The sequence below is a fragment of the Nycticebus coucang genome, chromosome 11 (genome assembly GCF_027406575.1).
Source record: "Nycticebus coucang isolate mNycCou1 chromosome 11, mNycCou1.pri, whole genome shotgun sequence".
NCBI classification, from domain to species: domain Eukaryota; kingdom Metazoa; phylum Chordata; class Mammalia; order Primates; family Lorisidae; genus Nycticebus; species Nycticebus coucang.
The window spans coordinates 59,130,445-59,155,203 of NC_069790.1; the positions used below are offsets into that span (position 1 = coordinate 59,130,445).

General features: G+C 35.5%; 1 protein-coding gene across 7 annotated transcripts in view; it reads right to left on the minus strand.

Moving 5' to 3' along the window:
• The window catches only part of AKAP9 (A-kinase anchoring protein 9), a 193,706-nt gene that overhangs the window by 39,297 nt on the left and 129,650 nt on the right, over positions 1–24,759 (minus strand). For all 7 annotated transcript variants that reach the window (XM_053608480.1, XM_053608479.1, XM_053608477.1 and 4 more), the window contains 6 exons: positions 23,039–23,265; positions 10,466–10,628; positions 9,171–9,383; positions 6,507–6,739; positions 5,476–5,595; positions 551–727 (listed from right to left, as the gene is read on the minus strand). In XM_053608480.1, coding sequence (XP_053464455.1) covers positions 551–727; positions 5,476–5,595; positions 6,507–6,739; positions 9,171–9,383; positions 10,466–10,628; positions 23,039–23,265 — 1,133 coding nt within the window. The remainder of the gene's footprint in view (positions 1–550; positions 728–5,475; positions 5,596–6,506; positions 6,740–9,170; positions 9,384–10,465; positions 10,629–23,038; positions 23,266–24,759) is intronic.

The window sequence follows — 24,759 nt, forward strand, 5'->3', positions numbered from 1 at the left end:
TCTCAAATTGTTAAACATTAAATTTTGATTATGCCTGTTTTGGGCAGAAGCAGCAATTCTCTTTCTTTTATTAGGAGTAGAAAATCTACATTAGTGAATAATCAAAAGATTACAGATATTTATTTCTGAATGCATAAATTCAAACAGAAATCTATCTATCTAACCACTTGCCAAGTTTTCTTATCTTGCTCTTTTATTCATTTTTGCTTTCGGACACACAATGGGGATGGATTGTACTACTGCTTAGTTTAGGGTACAGCATCAGCTTAAACTGGTGTCCATTGTTCACTAAGCTATTATTGATGATTAAAAGAGTAATTACTTCTTCTGGTTCAACTAACCTTTTCTCAGGACTGAGATATGTAAGCAACGTTTGGAAATAAAACTAAACAGAAATGATTATGATGTTAACAAAAAGACAAAGATATACACTTCATATTTTACATATAATATCAAGCACTCAATAATGTTTTCTTTAAAAGGACTAATGTTTGTGTAACTGAGGTAATCTTGATTAAAACTCTCAATTTGCCCAAATAAAATGGCATACCTTTTGAAAAGTGTCTGCACTAACGAGTAAGGCTTGCTCCAGTTCCCTTACTCTGAACTCCAGTTTCTCAATTTCTTCATTTCGTTCTTGTATGTCTCTTTGAAGCTGCTCTTTAGAGAGCAAAAGCTCACTGCACTTATCTGTTTTTTCTTTCAGATGATTTGTTAACTGTTCCACCTGAAATACATGAAGCAAAAATTATAATTGAAACAAAATTCAGCAAGCTCCTAACTACAGGTTGAGGATCCCTAATTTCACATCTCTGAAATCTGAAATGCTCTAAGATGAAACTTTGTAGAGATGAGGTCTTCCTATGTTGCCCAGGGCAGATGGAGTGCAGGGGCTACCCACAGGCTATTCATAGGTGCCATCATAGCGCACTCACTACAGCCTCAAGTTACACAGATGCTCCTTGCCACCCTGTATTCTCATCTCTTCTGAGCTGATGGAATATATAGATGTAAAAAGTGACTGTTTTCAAATTATAATCCATAAAAGGTTTTTTTTTTTTTTTTTTTTTTTCAGTTTTTGGCCGGAGCTGGGTTTGAACCCACCACCTCCAGCATATGGGGCCGGTGCCCTACCCCTTTGAGCCACAGGTGCCTCACCATAAAAAGTTTTTTTAGGTCATTTTATCTCATGGAAGAGTAAGGAAAAGTAGTACGCAAATTTTTTTTCTTTATTAGGTCTCAGTGTGATGTAGTGGGATCAAGTGATCTTCCTGCCTCGGCCTTCCAAGTAGTTGAAGTTACAGAGTCACAGGCCATCATGCCTGGCTCAAAATCTGAAACTTTCTGAGTGCTGATATGATATCCAAATGAAAAGCTCATTAAGTATTTTTGATTTCAGATTAGAAATGCTGCCCTGGTAAATGTTATGCAAACATTACAAAACCCAAAACCAGAAACAATGGCTTGGCGCCTTGGCTCAAGCGGCTAAGGCACCAGCCACATATACCTGAGCTGGAGGGTTTGAATCCAGCCCAGGCCCGTCAAACAACAATGATGGCTGCAACCAAAAAATAGCTGGGCGTTGTGGTGGGCACCTGTAATCCCAGCTACCTGGGAGGCAGAGGCAGGAGAATCTCTTGAGCCCAGGAGTTGGAGGTTGCTGTGAGCTGTGATGCCACAGCACTCTACCTAGGGTGACAGCTTGAGGCTCTGTCTCAAAAAACGAAAACAAAAACAAACCAGAAACACTTCTTATCCCAAGCATTTCAAATAAGGGATAGTTAACCTGTATAAAATATATTTATTTTCATTTTAAAAGGTATTCTTTTCAGAAAGTATTTTTAAATGCTATCCTAATTTAATTTTTTAAGGATAACAACTATTGTCTACAACAAGGTGACAGTTCCCACGTTGATAAAACTTGGCAACTCTAGGGCAGCGCCTATGGCTCAGTGAGCAGGGCGCCGGCCCCATATGCCAAGGGTGGTGGGTTCAAACCCAGCCCCAGCCAAACTGCAACAAAAAAATAGCCGGGCATTGTGGCGGGCGCCTGTAGTCCCAGCTACTTGGGAGGCTGAGGCAGGAGAATCACCTAAGTCCAGGAGTTGGAGGTTGCTGTGAGCTGTGTAACGCCACGGCACTCTACCGAGGGCAATAAAGTGAAACTCTGTCTCTACAAAAAAAAAAAACTTGGCAACTCTAGTAAAAAAACAACACTATTAAAAAAGAAATAAATTGCTGGGCGGAGCCTGTGGCTCAAGGAGTAGGGGCGGGCCCCATATACCGGAGGTAGTGGGTTCAAACCCGGCCCCAGCCAAAAACTGCAAAAAACAAAGAAAGAAATTGTTTTCACACAATCCTTAAAGTTGTTTCTCAGGTCAGGTGTGGTGGCTCATGCTATAATCCTAGCACTTTGGGTGGCCAAGGCAGGCAGGTCCCTTGTATCTAGGAGTATTGAGGTTGCAGTGAGCTATGGTTAGTCCACTGTTCTCCAGTGTGGGTGACAGAAAGAGACCCTTCTTCAAAAAAAAAAAAGTTCTTTCTCTTGAGACTAACACTTTCTCTGTCTAGAAAAGAAGGAAAAACACAGTTTTAGTATGTTGAATTATCTAATGACAGTCACACTAAGACCTGATAAAGAAGACAAATTTGCACACTACTTTTCCTTACTCTTCCATGAGATAAAATGATATAAAAAACCTTTTATGGATTATAAGTCACTTTTTACATCTACACATTCCTCAGCTCAGACTAGAGATGAGAATGAGGGTGGTGAGAAGCCTCTGTGTATCTTGAGAACCTCCCTAAGTGCCTTGCTAGTCTTGTTTTTTCATCTGCCCAAAATAAGTGAAGCTCTCTAAGACATACTCCCTTACACTGATATGCAGGTCCTCTAGTGAATGGTTCTGTGATGTGAAGAATATAAAGATTAGTAATAATTCAAGAGATTAGTTCAGATCAAGTGAGGAGAGAAAGTTTACTTTAAAAAAAACAAACATGTGAGGCTGGGCGCAGTGGCTCATGCCTCTACTCTTAGCACTTGGGAGGCTGAGGTGGGTGGATTGCTTGAGCTCATGGCTTGAGACCAGCTTGAGCAAGAGTGAGACCCCATCTCTACAAATAGCCGCGTGTTGTGGCAGGCGCCTATAGTTCCAGCTACGTGGGAGGCTGAGGCAAGAGAATCGCTTGAGCCCAAGAGTTTGGGGTTGCTGTGAGCTATAACACCGTGGCAGTCTACCAAGGGTGACATAGTGAGACTGTCTCAAAAAAAAAAAAGAAAAGACATGTGATGTTAAGAAATAAAGGAATTCTGGGCAGCGCCTGTGGCTCAAAGGAGTAGGGCGCTGGTCCCATATGCCAGAGGTGGCGGGTTCAAGCCCAGCCCTGGCCAAAAATCGCAAAAAAAAAAAAAGAAAGAAAGAAATAAAGGAATTCCACCTTTTGTCAGTGAAATACTCAAGAGAGAATTCCTACAAATTACAATGATTCCTCAGAACATTAAATAACTGCAAGAACATTAGAAGTTTAAGGATGACAATAATAAAGCTATTTAGAAGAAACTTTAACAATAATAGATTAAGAAACAGGTACAAAAAATCGCACAATATATAATTATTGTGGTTAGAATTTGTTGATCTTGAGAAGCCAGGAATCAGATCTGGCAAGATGAGGGAGAGAACAACCAAAAAAAACAAAAGCTTGGAAAAGCATCAAACATCGCACATCCTTACTAGTTTCTTAAAGTTTCATGAATAGGCAGGACCACCTTTTCAAATATAAGAAAACCATACAATGTGACACTCTAAGTTTTAGAGTTTATTTATTTATTTTTATTTTTTTGAGGCAGTCTCACTTTGTCACCCTTGGTAGAGTGCCGTGCATCATAGCTCACAGCAACCTCAAACATCATAGCTCACAGCAACTCAACCTCAAACTTCTTAAGCGATTCTCTTGTCTCAGCCTTTTGAGTAACTGGGACTACAGGCACCTGCCACAATGCCTGGCTATTTTTAGAGACAGGGTCTTGCTCTGGCTCAGGCTGGTCTTGAACCTGTGAGCTCCAGCAATCCACCTGCCTTGGCCTCCCAGAGTGCTGTGATTACAGGTGTGAGCCACCGCGCCAGGCCCTAAGTCCTTAGAGTTTAAATGTTCTTTTGCGTTTTGACAAACTAATGACTATTTTCTACAAGGTCAAAGTATGTACGTTTGTTAGGAATAAGGACTAGAACTACAAAGTCTGTGGGAACTGATAACTTTCCTACTACTTTAGTGAATAAAATTTTATTACAGTGAGTTTACAGGTGTTTGGAACTCTTTTTTAAGAGAAATAAAACTCAGTGACGTGCATAGAAATTACCTTAGAAATAAAAACTGTTTTCAGAAATAATACTAAATGTAAGTGTTCACTATGTGGCAGGCCAATACTTCAATGAGAAGGGTGCTCTTACAGTCTCCCTCTCAGAAATGAAGAAACAGAGATTTGAGAGACAGAGAGACTTAAGTCATTGCTACATGTCTGGTAAACGGCAGAATCATGTTTGAAACTGAGATTGCCTTACCCCAAGCATAATGTCTTTATCATGATAAGCCATCTTTACAAGTTTATACAATGAATCTTCCCTCATTCATGTTGCATTCATTTGGCAAATATGAAGTTCTGACTATGTTTCTACATGAGGAAAATGGACAGTTGGGGTGAAAAAGAAGCAAAGAGACTTGTCAGGAGGTCATCACAACGGCTTACAAACAATGATGACAACTAGGGTTTAGTGGATGAACAAGGTAGGAACAATAGAAAGGTGTAGTGCAAGCTGACCACCAGTGGGTTGGAAGGAGGGGGTGAGGAAAAAGAGAGGAGTCAAGGATAAATTCTGGGTCTCAGCAAGAAGATATAGAAGGTACAGAATTTACTGAGATACAGTATAAGGGGACATTAAGTGGAACAGGTGTGTCACAGAAGCCAAGAGAAGAAAGTATTCTGGAAGAAGGCTGTAATACATGGTTCTGATGGTTAAGATGAAGACAGGGGATTATTTGATAACAGCCATGAGGCTCTGCGAACCTTCACAAGAACACTTTGGAGTAGAAGTATTAAATCCCACTGGATTTATTTAGCTCCACAGCACTTGGAAACTTCACTGGAGTAGACCGAGGACAGGACATGACAGTAGAGAGTGAATACAGATAACACTTTTGATCAGTCTTGTTGAGAATGGGAACAGAGAAATAGGCAGGAAAGTTTATTTAATGGGGCAGTACTAGCAGATATTGGCAAATGAGATTGATTCCAGATTTCAATACCAACAATTTTTAGGGTTAATGACTTTCTTGTGTTTTAAGTAACATTTAATTTTCTGATTATAAATATTTATGTATAATAAAAGTAAATCACTTTTATGTTTTTTTGTAATGTGCATCTTATTCTGTACTCAAGATACAAATTACAAGGTAGACAAGGTCAAGTTAAGTTCTTACCTCTCTAGTTTGATGTTCGTTGATAGGCTGGAATCGAGGTACAACCTTAAGTTGCTGTTCTAATTTCTGAATTTCCTGTTGGAATACATCTCTCTCGTGTTCTCTGTCAATGGCTTGCTCCTGAAGTTTAATAATAGTAGTAACAGTAACTGAAGAAACAACATTTAGTCAAGCTTTTATTTTTCTTACTTCCCCTTTAGTGACAGTTTGAAGACAAAGGACTGAAGATCATAGAATATCTCAAGGTTTGAAAAGATAACTTTTTTGGTATGATATGTAGTCTATTTGGGCTCCTCTACCAACAGTAAGTATTTAAATACTATCTGAAATAACATTTCTTTTTTATTTAAGTAACGTTAAACGAAGAATAAAAAAAATTCACCTTAACCTGAATTCAACTGTTGGAACGAAGGAGGAATTCCACTGTTAATTTAGTGGTTAAACAAAATAACTAAAACAAATAATTTGGTAAGTCAATTTTTAAAATCCTAATCTATGTATATACCTACAGTTATAAAATGTATAAGAATCTGATTCTCTGATCTGTGAAGAGATTATCATTCTTAAAAAAAACCGCAAAGGAAGATCGGAAGACAGTAATGGCAGCGTGGTAACTGTTCTAGTCTCCTATTTCCAACCACCACATTGTTACCTGCATATATCTAGATAGTCAGACTAAAGCAGGAGTGGCCAACTGGCTCTTGGAATTCCCACCTGCTTTGGCCACTGGCTACATGAAACACTAGGATATGTTGATGCTGCTTCTTTTTTTTTAGAATTAGCTTCTTAACTCTGATTTTGGAAAGGCTAACTGGTAGGGCTTGTTGATAATTTATTTAGCTCCACTGATATTAATTAATTCTGATTGCTGTATGATAAAAATCAATGGAATTTAAATTGAATATTTTTTGATCAATTGGTAGAATACACATAAGTAAAATATTAAAGAGTCTTGATAATTCAAAATTCACAGCCTATAATAGTAGCAAGTAGCATTCCATTGAGAAAAATCAACATTTAAGAATACTTACATCTAGAAATTTTCTCATTTTTTCTAACTGCTTTTCCAGTGCTTGATTTTGCTGTCGTAAGTCCATCAATTCAGCATTTTTTTCTTGTTCCAGCTCTATAAACCTACTGACTTGTTCCTCAACATCTATTTCCAGAGCTTTCACTTGCTTTTGAAGGTCATCACGTACTTTTTCAGCTTGACACTGTACTTCTAGTTTTTCCTTCATTAGTTTTTCTGTCTCCTGTAGTAATTCTGTTTATAGACGCAAAAGTATCCTGAGTTAAATCATAGTTGGTGATGTTATGATAATTAAAACAGCCATAACTACCAAAATCAAAATTTTACCTTTATGAAATAATAGACGGAAAATTACTTTAAATATACACAAAGTATTACCTTATGAAAATATCAAAATATCTCAACATAGTCCTACATAAGTAAACAAACTAGTATAAATAAAATTATACAGAGTTAACAAAAGAGAATATATCCTGTCACTAAAAATAATATTTTTTGTGAAAATAACATAGCAAATGACAAAAAGTCTAGTTTTACTATCAGGAAAAAAACAAAGTCCAGTTAAATTCAAGCATAGGAAAAATTCACCATTTCTTCACCTCAGGCATAAATCAATCACTCCAAACCCATAAAGTCAATTTTATATGCATATACAATACACATGAAGATCAAACAATGTAAATCTTTAACCAAGGTAAGTAAGAGTTACAGAAAAGAAATACAACTATACTCAGAACATCCTGTTAGTCTTACTCCTTATTAGATCCAAGTTCCTAAGCTGCTTTGCATGCTCACACGTATGTGCATCAAGGAAACCCAGCATGTATACCAGTGTGGTGTAGTGCTTCAGAGTAGACTACTAGGGTTCAAATCCTAGCTCTACTAATTAATTACCTTGCATTTGCCACTTAATGTGATGTCCATCAGTTTTTTTATACATAAACTGAAGATAATATTACTGATCTCTTTAAGTAACTTTGGGATTTAATGAGTTAATATGTGCAAAGAGCAGTGCCTAGGATATGGTAAGTATTATGTGTTAGCTGTTATTATTAATACAACAATGAAGTATATATAGCAAAAAAAAAAAAGAATCTTCTAATGAAAATGGAAAAAAAAATCCCTAGAGTGTTCATGCTAATTGCTGTGCCAACTCTGTACTCAGGACTAAGATCTATAGAAAACAGATTTCTTTCTAAAACAATACTGATATTACATGTTAATATAAAGGCCAATCAACCAGAAAGCCTCTTACTAAATTTCACTGATCCTTTTGCTACCATCATCTTATATACTTCCTAATTAAGAAACAGCTTTTTGAAAACTTATAGATAAGAACAGTTTAACATATTTTTGAAAGAAAGTTTTTTAAACAAACAAAATCAAAATGGTTTTAAGATGATGGTAACTATCAGTCTTGGCTGTTAATTTCACATAAAAATACATGTATACTTTTATGGTAAGAGAAGGCTTTTTGTTGTTGTTGAAGAGAAAAACTGTAAGTATGAAACACAACAGCAAAAATGCAAAATTAGAGCTATGTTAGTGATTGAAAATCCAGGGTTCACCCATACTTTGGAGTTGTAAGTCTACCACCCAGGGACTGGCCATGCAACCGTGCACACACACCTGCTCCAGGTGCTGCATCCACTGCAGCATCAACCAGTCCTAGGAGAACAGGAAAAATAAAAACAAAACAGAAAAAAGATACGACAAAAATTTATATGTCTTCCATTTCCTAAAATAGGATAGCATTCACAACACGCACGCACACAAAAAGCAAAAGCTGAAGTCATTGATTATTATCACTGGTAACATTTTGTGAAGTTACAACATTTCCTGCATATTTTACATGTATGATGTATAGTCTTTCCACATTAAAAATTCCAACTCTAAACTTACATTTAGAGCAATAAACTAATACAATAAACTAACTCTAAACTACGTTTAGAGCAAAGTAACTAATTTGAGCAATCAGAAAAAATCTTCACCATACTCCAAAAATGTTATGTTGTATTTCTAAACTGATAAAATCAGTGAAAACACATAATTCTAACTGCACGTGCAACAGGAAGGTGAGAGGAGATCATAAACAGGGTTTAAAGTTCCATTATTACAGGCTGGTGTGGAGGCTCATGCCTATAACCCTAGCACTTTGTGGGGTGGAGGTGGGTAGATGCTTTGAGCTCAGGAGTTCAAGACCAGTGTGAGCAAGAGCAAGAGCCCATCTCTACTAAAAAGATAAGAATTGCATATGGTTGGCTAATAAGACATTTGCCTATAAGGTAGATTTTCTGATAATTTTTAAAATCTCTATGTAGTATATGGAGCCAGCACCTTTTATCTCATGATTGCATTATTATACACAGCTATGATTTAATAAAAAAAAATTTAGATAATCCTTTAGAATTAAAACAATAGTTCAGCAAAGTTGTTGGTTATAAGACTGATATTATAGAAGTAAATTGCATTTTCAGACAAAAAAAAAAAGAAATTGTTAAAAACGAATCAAATAAACTTCTCTACACCTGTAAAAAAAAAAAAAAAACTCTATATAAAAATACATGAATAATAGCACTGAAAGAGGAAAAACAGCCACCTTGGACTTTTAAAGAATGTGAATAATGTTGGGGAAATGTTTCATGCAAGTTCTGAAAATACATACGTTGTTCAACTGGGCCTGCCTCTGCCTTCATAGCCTCCTTTTGTCTGGACAATAATTCTCTTTCATCTTGGATCTGCTGCCGCTCTGCTTCCAGTTCTTCTAATCTGTTACCAGCACATAACAACTCCTGCTCCAGACGGTCTATTATATCAGTTTTTTCCTGAATTTGCCTTTCGAAAAGAGTTTTTTCATCTGCATAGCCATCAATGACACCTATAAAGTAGAATTAACACAGAACAGAATTATCAGTCATTTCATTAACCATTAGATTTTAATATAAATCATTCCAACCTATTAAAAGTCTTCAATGAATTTGCTACTGGTAACAGCAACTACTAACCTTAAATATGGTATGTTTAATGCAGATGTTTTCTTGTTTATCCTTGTGCATAAATATGAAATTTCTCTGAACTTGCTAGTACTTTACTATACTAAAGTACCACACTGTGTAGGTATCACTCACTTTTTTAAACAGATACAAATATATAGACTCCTAAAAAACTAAATATAGATACTTGTAAATGAAATCACATTTTAAATATACCAGAGAAGTTGGTATTTTAAGTAATTCTAGGAGGCCAATGTGCACAACAGCAGGGGTGAATGGAGCATAGGGTGGTAGAGGTTTAAGGCCTAAAATCGCCATTTAATGGTGCCCTTAGGCAATTTATTTTTCATTTTACTATTATTATTTTTTGAGACAGAGTCTCACTTTGTCACCCTCAGTAGAGTGCTGTGATAGCATAGCTCACAGCAACCTCAAACTCTTGGGCTCAAACAATTCCCTTGCCTCAGCCTCCCAATTAGATGGGACTACAGGCCTCCGCCACAATGCCTGGCTATTTTTAGAGACAGGGGTCTCACTCTCGCTCAGGATGGTCTTGAACTCGTGAGCTAAGGTCATCCATCCATCTAGGCCTCCCAGAGTGCTGGGATTACAAGTGTGAGTCACCATATCCAGCCTTCCTTAGACAATTTAACATCTTTTGGTTTCAGTTTTCTCATCTTTAAAGTAAAATAATTGTTTTAGGATTCTGGGATAACGGTAACAACTAACTCATTACCATCTGTTCTGTGTTTTCTAAAATTTTTAATATTTTCTATAATTCTATAAGTTCTTGTAAAAACACTTAATTTTAAAACTTGCTTGGAAGAACTCTGAAGAAATAGCACAACTACTTTCAGTTCTAAGTGAGAGAGCACTGGTAGCTCTCAAACCTGATGTGTATTGGAATCTCTACCTTTATACTAGAATTCCTCCACCCTCCCTCCATGGCTGACACAAAGGCGCTCACCCTCAGCCTTACTGAGCTCCACAGCCAGCTGCTCTCTGGCCCTGGACTCTTCATGAAGGCGTTCTCGCAGTTCCTCTTGGCACTTCAGGGACTCAGCTGCTTCTTGTTTCTGCCTAAATGACTCACGCATCAACTCTGTCTGTGTAACTTTTGCATGTTCGAGCTAAACAAGGAGGGAAAGAATACATGGAAGAAAATTAAGTACGGGGAATACCAGTGTCATTCCCATTAAAGCTTAAAAAGGAGGAGGGCATTCTTTTTTTATTTTTGCAGAGACAGGGTCTCACTCTATGGCCCTTGGTAGAGTGCCGTGGCCTCACACAGCTCACAGCAACCTCCAACTCCTGGGCCTAAGCGATTCTCTTGCCTCAGCCTTCCGAGTAGCTGGGACTACAGGTGCCCGCCACAACGCCTGGCTACTTTTTGGTTGCAGTTAGGCCGGGGCCGGGTTTGAACCCGCCACCCTCGGTATATGGGGCCAACGCCTTACTGACTGAGCCACAGGCGCCGCCCAGGAGGAGGGCATTCTAAATAAAGATATACTATTGAATTATAGTCATTTAAGTATTTCTAGTGCACGCTAAGATTAGCAGGTTGGATAAGTCACATTTGACAAGTAGATCAGCTATGTACAACTTTCCATTAGAGATGTGTTCTAATTTTATTGAACAAAAGAATATGTTTCTCTTGGAAACAAACCACTTTAAATCAATGGATATATACTCTACCATATAAAGGAAGATATAAAGTTAACCAATTTATTGTATCTACTACAGACTTTTATGTAACAGTGGTCTATGAAAAACTTTTATGTTTAATAATCATTGATGTGACTCCTATAGTATCTGCTGTACACTGTGGAGGGCTAATTATATAAGATTAATACAATGGCATCAATTAACAAAATCATAGTGGCATAACAAAGTGAAATTATATTTATAATACATGTGTTTTAACTAAAAGCTTTCTATTTCTGTCCACTTGTGAAATGTCTAAAAACTCTATGAATACTCAGCTTATTTTTAAAACCTTAACAGTACAGAGGCATTGCCCATAAACACAGCCATAAAATACTATTACTGCCTATAATTCTAGCACTTTGGGAGGTCAAGGTGGGATGATTGCTTGAGCTCAGAATATTCAAGATCAGCCTGAGCAAGTGTGAGATCCTGTCTCTATTAAAAAAATACAAAAGTTATCTGGGTGTGGTTATGTACACCTGAGTCCCAGCTACTCAGGAGGCTAAGGCAGGAGGACTACTTGACCCCAGGAGTTAGAAGCTGTGGTGAGCTATGATAACTACTGCACTCTACCCTGGGCAATAAAGCAAGACCTTGTTTCAAAAAATTTTAAAATAAAATTATCACCACTGGCACATACTGACTACACATTCTTTTTTTTTTTGAGACACAGTTTCATTATGTTGCCCTCGGTAGAATGCCATGGCATCACAGCTCACAGCAACCTCCAACTCTTAGGCTTAAGCAATTCTCTTGCCTCAGCCTCCCAAGTAGCTGGGACTACAGGCGCCCGCCACAACGCCCGGCTATTTTTTTGTTGTAGTTGTCATTGTTGTTCAGCAGGCCCAGGCTGTGTTCACACCCAGGTGTATGTGGCTGGTGCCCTAACCACTGAGTATGAGTGCCGAGCCTGACTACAAATTCTTAAATAATTTTTAAATTTAAAGTACAGACTTAAGGACAAAGCTCTCAATTAGCAGAAAACTGAAGTGACTGTGTCTGCCTTAGTTTTCTGCGCTCCTGTCTATCAGTTACCTGCTTATTGTTTTTATTGAAACTAATATATGGGATAAAATGGAACTAAAATATTTTAGTACTTTTAATCCAAAATTTTTAAAAAGTAATGACCATATATATTAACAATAAACTCAAATTAGAGTGCTTACACCCTACTAATTAACATAGCCTTCACCTCATTTACTTAATCACAGTGTTAAGCACTCTAATTTGTACAAATAATCAACACACTGAATCCCACAAAGGCATAAATGTATTCATGATCTATGTATATATGACTTAATAAAAAAAAAGAACCCAATAAGCTCTAAGCAAGGTTGAGCATGAGAATTTACAAATTTATTCATAAAGTATTTTGTATGTTGGAAAGATATTACTATAATGCTTCATGCTTAAAATATAATTAAATGAAGTGGTTTATAATTTATAGTCAGACATCAGTGATGTATTATAAAATAAGAATATTTTATTCTTAAACTGAAGACTTCTGTTTTCATATCTGAATGGTATTTACCATAGCAAGCGGATCTTAAGAGTTTCTAAAACTTTTTAGTCACTAAATCAATTATATCAATATATATTAAATCAATAATATATATTAATATATTAATTCAATCAAATCAATATATATTTTTATTATAAAAATATAAAGTATGAACTAATTTATACATAGTCACAACCTATATTTTAAATCTCCATAGCAGCAGTCTTGAGCAGTCTTACAAAATTATTTCCCTTGCTTTTATACACAATATGTAATTTTTTTCTGTACATTACATAATGATTTCTCAGTAAATACAGGTAACTAAAAAAGAGGATTTTCCCTCCTCTTCAAATTTACTATAGGAATAAAACAAAGGATTTACAAAAAAACAAACATTTGCTTTAGGTAAGTAAATCAAATATGTCTTTGCTTCTGTACTTTACTTCTTATCAAGACTTAACTAGTGTTATAGTGCATTTAAATATTTACCATAGAACTGCAAGAAATAACTTCAGTTTTCCAAAACAAAACAAAAAGGCTGGAACGATCAAATACAGCAAATCTAGCAAAGTTCATTTTTTATAGCAGATGGAATCCATAAATATTGGGATAAGAGACCCCCTTCAAATGCCATCTGAATTAAAAAAATCTCTTCTACTGGTTAGGGTCTGATTTATTTCTAATATCTACAACAGTATGAAGTCTATAGAAATTTCACATTCAATATTTTCAAAGAATTTAAGAAACTTATCATTACATTAAAAGTATGTATAAAGCATCAGGAAATAGTCTGTCACTAATAAAAAGTTGCAGGAGAGGTATCAAAACTATTCTGAAAACCATCTGGCTTGTTAAATATTAGCTAATACAGCATAGTTAAAGCCAGGAAAGTCATAAAAGGTGCTGAATAACTTGTGGTTATACTGGATAACTTGTAGTGAATCATTCACAACGTATTTAAAAACTGAATGCATCTGAAATACTAAACATGCAAGTTTCTTCATGCTAAACACAAGATTAGTAGGCATATTAAAAACAGAAAGTAAGTTCCATAGAATAACAAGAAAAGTAAAATTAGAGTCCAAGTTTCCCTTTTTCCTTTTGTAAACATTTCCTAATTTGCTCAATGATAATTTGCTTAGCTTTTTTAGATATAACAATGTCTAGTCCCTCAAATACAACCATTTCACTTTTTGCTGATGATTTTGCATCATAAACATACAAAAGCAGGAATCTTAAGGACAAGTAGGATATTTTTAAATAGCCTGCTAGGCATTCAAGAATGTAATATCTTACTCTATCTGCTTCTCTAATTAAAAATGTAGCCCAAATTTAGCCCTTCAATACATCCAGGATGAATTAGTAACACACCAAACAACACCAAAACAGGGTTAAATTCCATTTAGCCTAACTAAAGGCACTTAAAATTTTACTTCTTATTATACATAGTTTTAAACTAAATGAAGTTTTTTTAATACTTACTGAATAAGGAGGGGTAGGTAGGGAAATTTTAGAAATAAGCTTTAATATGTGTCCATTTCTTTTATGGATAAAATGAAAAATAGAAGTATTAATAATTACTGAGTTATTTTCATCCAAATGTTCACACAGAGGAAAAGGATGTGGTAAAGGCACACGAGATTCAACCTCGTAAATGTCTTCATCTTGTTCCTCCAACCATGAGCCACTGAGTTTGACAGTTGCCAAATAAGTTCTATAAGAATCCATTCCAGAAGATATAACTACATTAAAAAGTTCCACTGCATTGAAAAGTTCTTTTTTAGTTTATCAAGATATACCATAGCAGTATGAAAACCTTTTTTAGCACTATCAAACAAAATAAAACATTATAAAATTCACTCAACTGAACCATAAAAGAGGTGGGCAAGTCCAGCAAAAAAAAAAAAAAATCCATAAATCTAAAAAAACTAATCTCTGATAATCTTCATCCAAAAAACCCTAATACAAACAAAAACCAAAAAATAACAAAAGAAATAAAAGTAGGCAAACGAAAAACACCTTTTTAACTGGAACAATTAAATCCTTGGAAAATGCAAGAATGAAAGCATAAATATCTAATTAGTTGAGCAATAAAACTGTTCAGTATCAAATATGTCCATAGTAATAACCTGACATGGAAGGTCAAGTTTTAAATCTCCATAGTAGCAGTCTTGAGAAATGCAGCTGCAGCATTATTTCCCTTGTTCTTGCTGCTTTTGGATTCAAAAGCAAAGCTCTTCTGAGCAGGGCTATTCAAAGAGCCTCTCAGGCTGAGCCAAAGGATTCTAGTCAGTGTCCCCTGAGGAAAGGTCAGAACAGAGGGTGTGGTTTAATGTCTGTACCTATAGGTACACTGGCAGGTGGAATGTGAATTAATACGCCCACAAAAAAAGCCTGCCTAACAGGATCCAAGTTCCACGTCAGAGCTTTGAAAAGATATTTAAGCAAGTTTATAACGTTTCTAAGATAAAACAGTGTTTTTCCACCACCCCATTAAAAAATTGCTTTAGTTAAAAAATGTGAAATCAAGTATTTTTCGGGCCACAAATATATCAAATAATCATAAATATTTTGAAAAATTAAATTAAAACTTCCTTTCAGTATTTCCTTAGAAATGCTACTCATCTTTTCAGAAGCCTAAAACTAAATATAGACAGTTCAGTTATAACCTATTTACATGTTAACAGAGTGTGTATTAAGGACAAAAAAATTTTTTAAAGGCTGTGCTATATATAATTGTTGAAAATTCTGCCACTTAAGGTATCTTATGTGTGCCCTGACTAAAATTTAAAAATCCAAGTTATACATAATAGTTAGCCTTCAGGTAGCTCTAGAAACTTGGCAATAGTGAATAAATAAGCCACACAGAATTTAAAGATAAACACCTCAATTATTAACGCCAAAAGATCCTCAATAATGAAAGTTGTTTTAAATATGAGAAAAAGCTTTCTAGTTTCCATCCAGTAAGTAAACATCCTAAACCCCCAAAGCCTTTAATTAAATGAAAACTCCATACTAAAGCAAGCTTGCTATATCCACAAGAATCTCTCATTGCATAAAGCTGTTTAGGAGGCCAGTACTTCTGTGTCACAGTAGGCTAATACTTGGGGCAGAGAAAATGATGTTTTCTACTGAAACCCTGGAATCTATAGGGACATGGGGAAGAGCAGCTGTTTCTTAAAATTCTTGACTAGGCAATTAAAAATTTTTGTTTATTAGGGTTTCTTATGCGACCCTCCAGTTCATCTGTGAGGATGGAACCATGTAACTGATGCAGCTAAATGTGACTGTACTGTGGTTTTAACAGACACAAAATTATCAATATCCCAGCTGCTCAGCTTTATGAACTGGTGAGACCCATACTTAGCATATCAAATACCTCTTTAAATACTCTTTCCCTGCTCCCTTGGAAAATTACAATTAATTTTGATAATCTGGAATCTAATTTCGTTTATAAGTAGCAACATTTAGGTTATAAAAATTACAAAGAAAGAGAAAAACTAGGGATAAAAAGGGATTTTAAGAAAGTAATAGATTAAGATGATTTAGAATGGGCAAACAGCCCTCACAATAACAGTATAGCTGGTGGTATATTATATAAATTGATATTTAGGAAGATGACCCTGAATTAAAAGAATTCAAATTATAGTTTATTGTTTTCATCAATTTTTGGAAGCATATAAAACTTGCTTCCCTTAATGTAAAACAAAAACCTGTAAGTAAGGAGTAATCCCTTATAACTAGGCAAACAGGTCAAGGTAGGAAACAAACCATAAAGAAAATAGAGTAAAATTAGGGGGAAAAAGAGTCAAAAAAGCAGTATTCAGGATAGTGGCATACAGCCCTGATAACATCAGTATATGAATGATGATATATGTTAATTGATGTTTAGAAAGGTAACTTCGAATTAGAATACAAGCAGTCCCTGGAGTTCTGATGAGGTAAGTTCCTAAGAACATCTTAAGGTTGGTACATTTTTCAGATCTCTGATGAACAGTGCATACACAGTGATAATAACAATACAGCATAATACTGTAATAATAATACCCCTGTACTGTAATAATAAGTTGCAGAAACTATCATGTTCTTTCTTTTAATTCAAACAAATGGAACATAAAAACGAACTCATATAAAAAGTTCAGATAGGAGACTTAACATTGCGTCAATGCTAGGCTAATGGGAATGTTATACTTATTTTGATCTTTTGACCAAATCAAGAATAACCTTTTCATTTCAATAAGTAATCCACTATACTTAGTAATAAATTATACTTTCATTGGAGCACTGCCTTTCACATGTTCCATCATTTTCACTTTATCCTTTATAATTGTTCCACTAGTCAAGCTACTGAACCCTAATGCTTTCCCAAGGAATGATGGTATCTGGCCCTTTTTTTGTTTTCATTAGAACTACCTTTCTCTTTGTGGCAGGCTTACCTGGACTTGCTTTGCTTTGAAGGCATGGTAATAAGGGTAAACACAGACTCAAAAAATTGATGCTGTGTGTAAGCGACCATATAAACAAGACTAACTTCTAGCATAAACATGCTTTGTCAGCCAACCACTTATGCCAGGAGGGTTTATCTACATGCATGGCAAAAACCAGATCCAAATTATTAATTTAATTATAAATTATCCCAATGGGGACCCTTAGGAGCCCATTCATAAGTGTGAAACACTGTAAGTTTAGTCATCCATGATTAAGCACTGTCTGTAACTCAAATCATATTCTATTTTTGTTTTTCCTTTTATTTTAAAAAGCATGTACTTGAACGATTTACCCAGAGGGCATGCTGAACATCCTCACATTGTATACTTTAGGTAAGAGGCTCAACTACAACTTGAACTTTACCTTAGAAATGAAAATAATATAACCTAAACATTTGTACCCTCATATTAATCTATAATAATAAAAATATGGAAATAAAAATTGCTTGAAATTATTATTTCAAGTATTTATTAATAATTCACAAATAATGAATAGTTAAATAACAAATAATAAATTTTATTTATTAATAAAATAATGTTTTTATTAAAACCACAAATTTAATAAAATAAAAAGAATAAAAAGCATGTACAATTTTTTGTGATCAAACATAATTAAAATAGGGTTGGCACAGTGGCTCACACCTGTTAATCCCAGCACTTTGGGAGGCTGAGACAGAAGGATTACTTGAGCTCAGGAGTTTGCAATCAGCTTGAGCAAAGTGAGACCCATGTCTCTACTAAAACTAGAAAAATTAGCTGGGCATTGTGGTGGGTATCTATAGTCCTTGCTACTTGGGAGGCTGAGGCAGGAGGATTGCTTCAGCCCACAAATTTGAAGTTACTGTGACCAAGGCTGAGGTTATGGCACTCTAGCCTGGGCAACAGAGTGAGACTCTGTCTCTCCCCTCCCAAATTAAAATAAAATGACTTCAATTTTTAGAAGAACACAGTTATAATTATCCAGGCTAACTCATTATCTCCAGGTTTCAGATAATCAAGGGTTTGATATATATTCAAAGGCTATTAATTTGTAGTACAGAGTTATGTTTCCTCAAAAAAAGAGCTTTACTTTAACCACACAATGTCAAGCCATTTAATCATTTCCTCCATAAATTATTTCCCTCAAATTGTAGAACACTTCTGTTGCTCTCTTTTGGAGTTTTCATTTGTTTACTTATTTCTCCGAGTTACTTAATAGAGGGAATAAACCCTGCATACATTACCCTGGCAGAACCCCGACCAACACTAAGCTCACCGGAGAACAACACTTGATGGCAAACTTTGATTACAGTTATGTTTAAACACAACAGTGACAAAACAAAATCTTCACTTCAATTACTGTTTTATATTCAGACTCCTTTGAGAAAATACAGAAACATGTAGCTTTGGTTCTATAAGTGAGAATTAGTAAACTCATAGTAACTCCCTGTGTGAAAATCATTCTGTGAAAATAAATTACTTATTCATTAATTTCTTCCAAGGCTTGAAAGATTCTCATGGTCAATAATCTCCTATGACCCTAGATTCTGGAAAACTTTTAATTGCTGAAAGACTGTTCCCATAAAAGAGAATTATTTCTGTTTCTACCTTATTCAAAAGTTAACAATCTGTGAAATCATACTCTCAAAGGTAACTTTTATGTAGAACCACAAAGAGACTACTGAATAAAGATTGTGTTAAAGAGATTACTTTTCTAAAGGGCCTTAGGATAGCCTCTAAGCACTTTTCTTCATATTATAAAGAAAAGTATCCCATTAGGCAACTACTAATATGTTCAATATAAGCCTGACTTTCTGGTAGGCTATCTAGGCAAAAGAGAGGTAAAATTCATCATAATAAATGCATTACTATATGGATTTGGACATACAATTGGGCAAATCACTTCTCAAATTAAATACATGAAGTAAAATAGTCCTACAATATATATTATGAAATCAGCCTATAAAGCAAATACTTGTCTAATGCTCTGATACTTAGTAAAGAAAATGTTTACCAAAAAAAAAGGAATAGATACCTATAGAACCTAAAGTAGACCAATATTTTAAAATTAAGTGCAAAGTTTAATCATATATGTGTACATAAATACATATATATACATATTCCACTAAAATTATACAACACATAAAACTATACCATTAAAAAGAGGGAAACCCCCCCAGAAATAACCTTGACTATTCAACAATATTTACTTAGATTTTGGGCTGTTTTCAATGCCATTTACCTCTCCACAACCGCAAGCCCATGTTTTCCCACTCTACTTCCTCTAGGTGCCCTGGCCTCTGTCTCTATCATAAGGAACAATCAAATATGACACATTTAAGAGGAAACTGGAGTACCAGTTATTTCACAAATATTACACATTATTTTGCACCAATCTTTTGGTTCAAAATGATTTCAATTACTAATAAGATTATTCTGAAGAGGTTAATGGCTTTAAACATCTATCCACCAAAGATTAGCAAGTGAACTAAAATTATCTTAAACAAAAGTTTTACAAAGCTCCTGTTTCCATTGTCTTAAAAATATAATTCACTTAAGAAATACCTCATGGAAGTTTTAGCCATTGCATTTAGGGAAGAAAAGATCAAGGTATCCACATAGGGTCGGAAGAGATTGAACTTTCACTCTTCGCAGATGATATGACTGTATATCTGGAAAACACCAGGGATTCTACTACAAAACTTTTAGAAGTAATCAAGGAATACAGCAGCGACTCAGGCTACAAAATCAACACCCATAAATCTGTAGCCTTTATATATACCAACAACAGCTAAGCCGAAAAAAAGTCAAGGATTCTATTCCTTTCACAGTAGTGCCAAAGAAGAGGAAATATTTGGGAGTTTACCTAACAAAGGACGTGAAAGATCTCTATAAAGAGAACTATGAAACTTTAAGAAAAGAAATAGCTGAAGACGTTAACAAATGGAAAAACATACCATGCTCATGGCTGGGAAGAATCAACATCATTAAAATGTCTATACTACCCAAAGCAATATATAATTTTAATGCAGTTCCTATTAAAGCTCCAATGTCATATTTTAAAGATCTTGAAAAAATAATACTTCCTTTTACATGGAATCAGAAAAAAACCTCGAATAGCCAAGACATTACTCAGAAATAAAAACAAAGCAGGAGGAATCACGCTACTAGACGTCAGACTGTACTATAAATCAATAGTGATCAAAACAGCATGGTACTGGCACAAAAACAGAGAAGTAGATGTCTGGAACAGAATAGAGAACCAAGAGATGGATCCAGCTACTTACCGTTATTTGATCTTTGACAAGCCAATTAAAAACATCCAGTGGGGAAAAGATTCCCTATTTAACAAATGGTGCTGGGTGAACTGGCTGGCGACCTGTAGAAGATCGAAACTGCACCCACACCTTTCACCATTAACTAAGATAGATGCTCACTGGATTAAAGATTTAAACTTAAGACATGAAACTATAAAAATACTAGAAGAAAGTGCAGGGAAAACTCTTGAAGGAATCGGTCTGGGTGAATATTTTATGAGGACAACTCCCCTGGCAAATGAAGCAGTATCAAAAATATACTACTGGGACCTGATCAAACTAAAAAGCTTCTGCACAGCCAAAAACATAGTAAGTGTAGCAAGCAGACAGCTCTCAGAATGGGAGAAAATATTTGCAGGTTATACCTCCAACAAAGGTTTAATAACCAGAATCCACAGAGAACTCAAACGTATTAGCAAGAAAAGAACAAGTGACCCCATCAGGTTGGGCAAAGGACTTGAAGAGAAACTTCTCTAAAGAAGACAGGTGCACGGCCTACAGACACATGAAAAAATGCTCATCATCCTTAATCATCAGAGAAATGCAAATCAAAACTACTTTGAGATATCACCTAACTCCAGTAAGAGTAGCCCACATAACAAAATCCCAAAACCAGAAATGTTGGTGTGGATTTGGAGGAAAGGGCACACTTCTACACTGCTGGTGGGAAGGCACACTAATACGTTCCTTTTGGAAGGATGTTTGGAGAACACTTAGAGATCTAAAAATAGACCTGCTATTCAATCCTATAATTCCTTTACTAGGTATATAACCAGAAGACCAAAAATCACAATATAACAAAGATGTCTGTACCAGAATGTTTATTGCAACCCAATTCATAATTGCTAAGTCATGGAAGAAGCCCAAGTGCCCATCGACCCACGAATGGATTAATAAATTGTGGTACATATATACCATGGAATATTATGCAGCCTTAAAGAAAGATGGAGACTTTGCCTCTTTCATGTTTACATGGATGGAGCTGAAACATATTCTTCTTAGCAAAGTATCTCAAGAATGGAAGAAAAAGTATCCAATGTACTCAGCCCTACTATGAAGCTAATTTATAGCTTTCACATGAAGGCTATAACCCAACTATAGCACAAGAATATGGGGAAAGGGCCAAGGGAGGGGAGGGGAGAGGGGAGGTTGGTGTGGAGGGAGGATAATTGGTGGGGCCACACCTACGGTGCATCTTAGAATGGGTACAGGTGAAACTTACTAAAGGCAGAATACAAATGTCTACATACAATAACTAAGAAAATGTCATGAAGGCTATATTAAACAGTTTGATGAAAATATTTCAAATTGTATATGAAACCAGCACTCTGTACCCTTTGATTTCACTAATGTACACAGCTATGATTTAATAAAAAAAAAAAAAAAAGAAATACCTCATTTTTATAACTTTTTTTTTTTAGAGGCAAAGTCTTACTATGTCACCCTTGGTAGAGTGCCATAGCATCACAGCTCACAGCAACCCCCAGCTCTTGGGCTTAGGCAATTCTCTTGCCTCAGTCTCCCGAATAGCTGGGAGTACAGGCACTTGCCACAACACCCTGGCTATTTTTTTGTTGTTGTTGCATTTTGGCTGGGGCGAGGTTTGAACCCGCCACCCTCAGTATATGGAGCCAGCACCCTACTCACTGAGCCACAGGTGCTGCCTTATAACTTTTTAAACCTAATGTCAACAGCTAGTTCAACCTTTTATATACAGCTATTAGAGCACTTCAAAAACATCATACTATCTTAAGATTCACGGTTCTCGAATTTTAGTGTGTATCAGAATCACCTTTACTAAAATAAAGGTTGCTGGGCCCCCAAATTCAGTAGGTCTGGCTCTGGCCTGAGAATTTATATTTTTAATGTGTCGCCAAATGATGTTAATGTTGTAGGTTCAGGGGCTGTACTCTGGAAAGCAGCTGCTGTAGGGAGGCTGCTCCACACTAAGCTCTTATGGTCTTATTCAGTGGTATTCAAGCTACAACAATCCAGGAGAAGCTAAATAATACTACTTTAGTATTTAACTAAATAAAGTATTATTTATTTAGTTAGTATTATTGAAGTAGTATTTAAATGCTATAACAACAAGTAGCCTATAGGAACCACTGATTACTGCAAATTTATTTACCATTTTCCATGGTGCTTATCAAAAGACAAATACTGTATTGCATTAACTAAATTGTCCATAATTTACGATGGCATCAAGTATAGCAACAGTATTACCAGTGGTCAAGATCCAGGTCAAAAGTATTTACAGATGTTTTTGTGGCATGAAAGAAAGTACAAATCACAGAAATTAAATACTAATATACTAGAAATAGACAAAACACAAAACAAAAAGCAGGATCATGTAGGAAATTCACTATAGAATCATCTATTCTAAACGACTGACACATAATAGAAGGGATAATTGTAAAGCATACGCACTCAAGCTTTAAAAGTGTTAAAAAGCAACCAATGAAAATGTCTAAATCAGCTCAGCTGACACACTGGGGTAGCATATTATAGTCCCAACTCAGTATTTATTACCAATATAGAGAGGTTACCTGACTACTAGTTTCACTTATGGCTTCTAGGAGTTTCTCCACTGCTGCTTGTAGTCGAGAGCTAATGTTCAGCATAAATTCTTCGTTTTCTGGGTCTATTTCAGTTCCAGCAAAACCACTCCTCATAAGCCGTTGGGACAACTCTGTTCCTTCCTCAGTTACTTTTGACCACATGCTAGTATCATTTCTTGGCATATCACTTCCAGAATAAGAGGATATGGATTCATCTGTTATAAGAATAACAGTATTTTAAAGCCATATACTAATTATAACTAATAATTTTAATTCTGAAAGAATTCCAAAATAAAATAAAATTAAAGCTTGAAATCACAGAAATAATAAGGGACTTGAATAGAAACTTCTCTGAAGAAGTCAGGAGCACAGCCTACAGACATATGAAAAAATGCTCATCATCCTTAATCATCAGAGAAATGCAAATCAAAACCACTTTGAGATATCATCTAACTCCAGTAAGATTAGCCCACATCACAAAATGCCATAACCACAGATGTTGGCATGGATGTGGAGAAAAGGGAACACTTCTGCCCTTCTGGTGGGAATGCAAACTAATACGTTCCTTTTGGAAAGATGTTTGAAGATCACTTAGGGCTCTCAACCTGCCATTTGATCCTACAATTCCTCTACTAGGTATCTATCCAGAAGATCAAAAATCACTTTATAACAAAGATATTTGCACCAGAATGTTTATTGCAGCCCAATTCATAATTGCTAAGTTGTGGAAGAAGCCCAACTGCCCATCAACCCATGAATGGATTAACAAATTGGGGTGTATATACATCGTGGAATATTATGCAGCCTTAAAAAAGATGAAGACTTCATCTCTGTTTACATGGATGGAGCTGGAACATATTCTTCTTAGCGAAGTATCTCAAGAATGGAAGAAAAAGTATCCAATGTAGTCGGCCCTAATATGAAACCAATTTATAAACACCCATACTTCCATATGAAAACTATAACCCAACTACAGCCCAAGATGAAGGGGAAAGAGGAGGGGGAGGAGAGGGTAATTGGTGGGACCACACCTATGGTGCATTTTATAAGAGTACATTTTAAATCTACTAAGTGTAGCATATAAATGTCTTAACCCAATAACTAAGAAAATGAGGTGAAGGCTATGTTAACCAGATTGATGAAAGTATTTCAAAATGTATATAAAACTAGGACACTGTACCCCATAATTGCATTAATGTACACAGCTATGATTTAATAAAAAAATATCTTTTAAAACCAGCATTACAACAAAATAAATAAAATACACATAACAGAATGGACTATTATTCAAGAACCAAGTAAGAATGAAGAGAAAAATGCTACTCTAACAGGACTTTGTAGGAATTAATATTTGGGTTATTTAGTACTTTTTTCTTTGACACAAACTTTTTTATTTATTTTTGGACACAAACTTTTATGACAACATTCAACAGATATTTACTAAGTGTCCACTTTGTAGGGTTTGCAGAGTAACAGGGACGTACAAGTGATAAGATTTGGTACTAATCCTCAAGGACTTTAAAGTATAATGAATACACAATACATAAACAACCACGAAAAGGGAAGACCTGTGCAATGAGATGTTCCAGGTATAAGGAAGGACAAAGTAAGGGCATGAATTTGTCTGGAACAGACTGATTTTTAAGTACTACACTGCACTCTCCTTATATAGTAAAAGGGACTAAAATCATTTTGTAGCTTTCTACTTT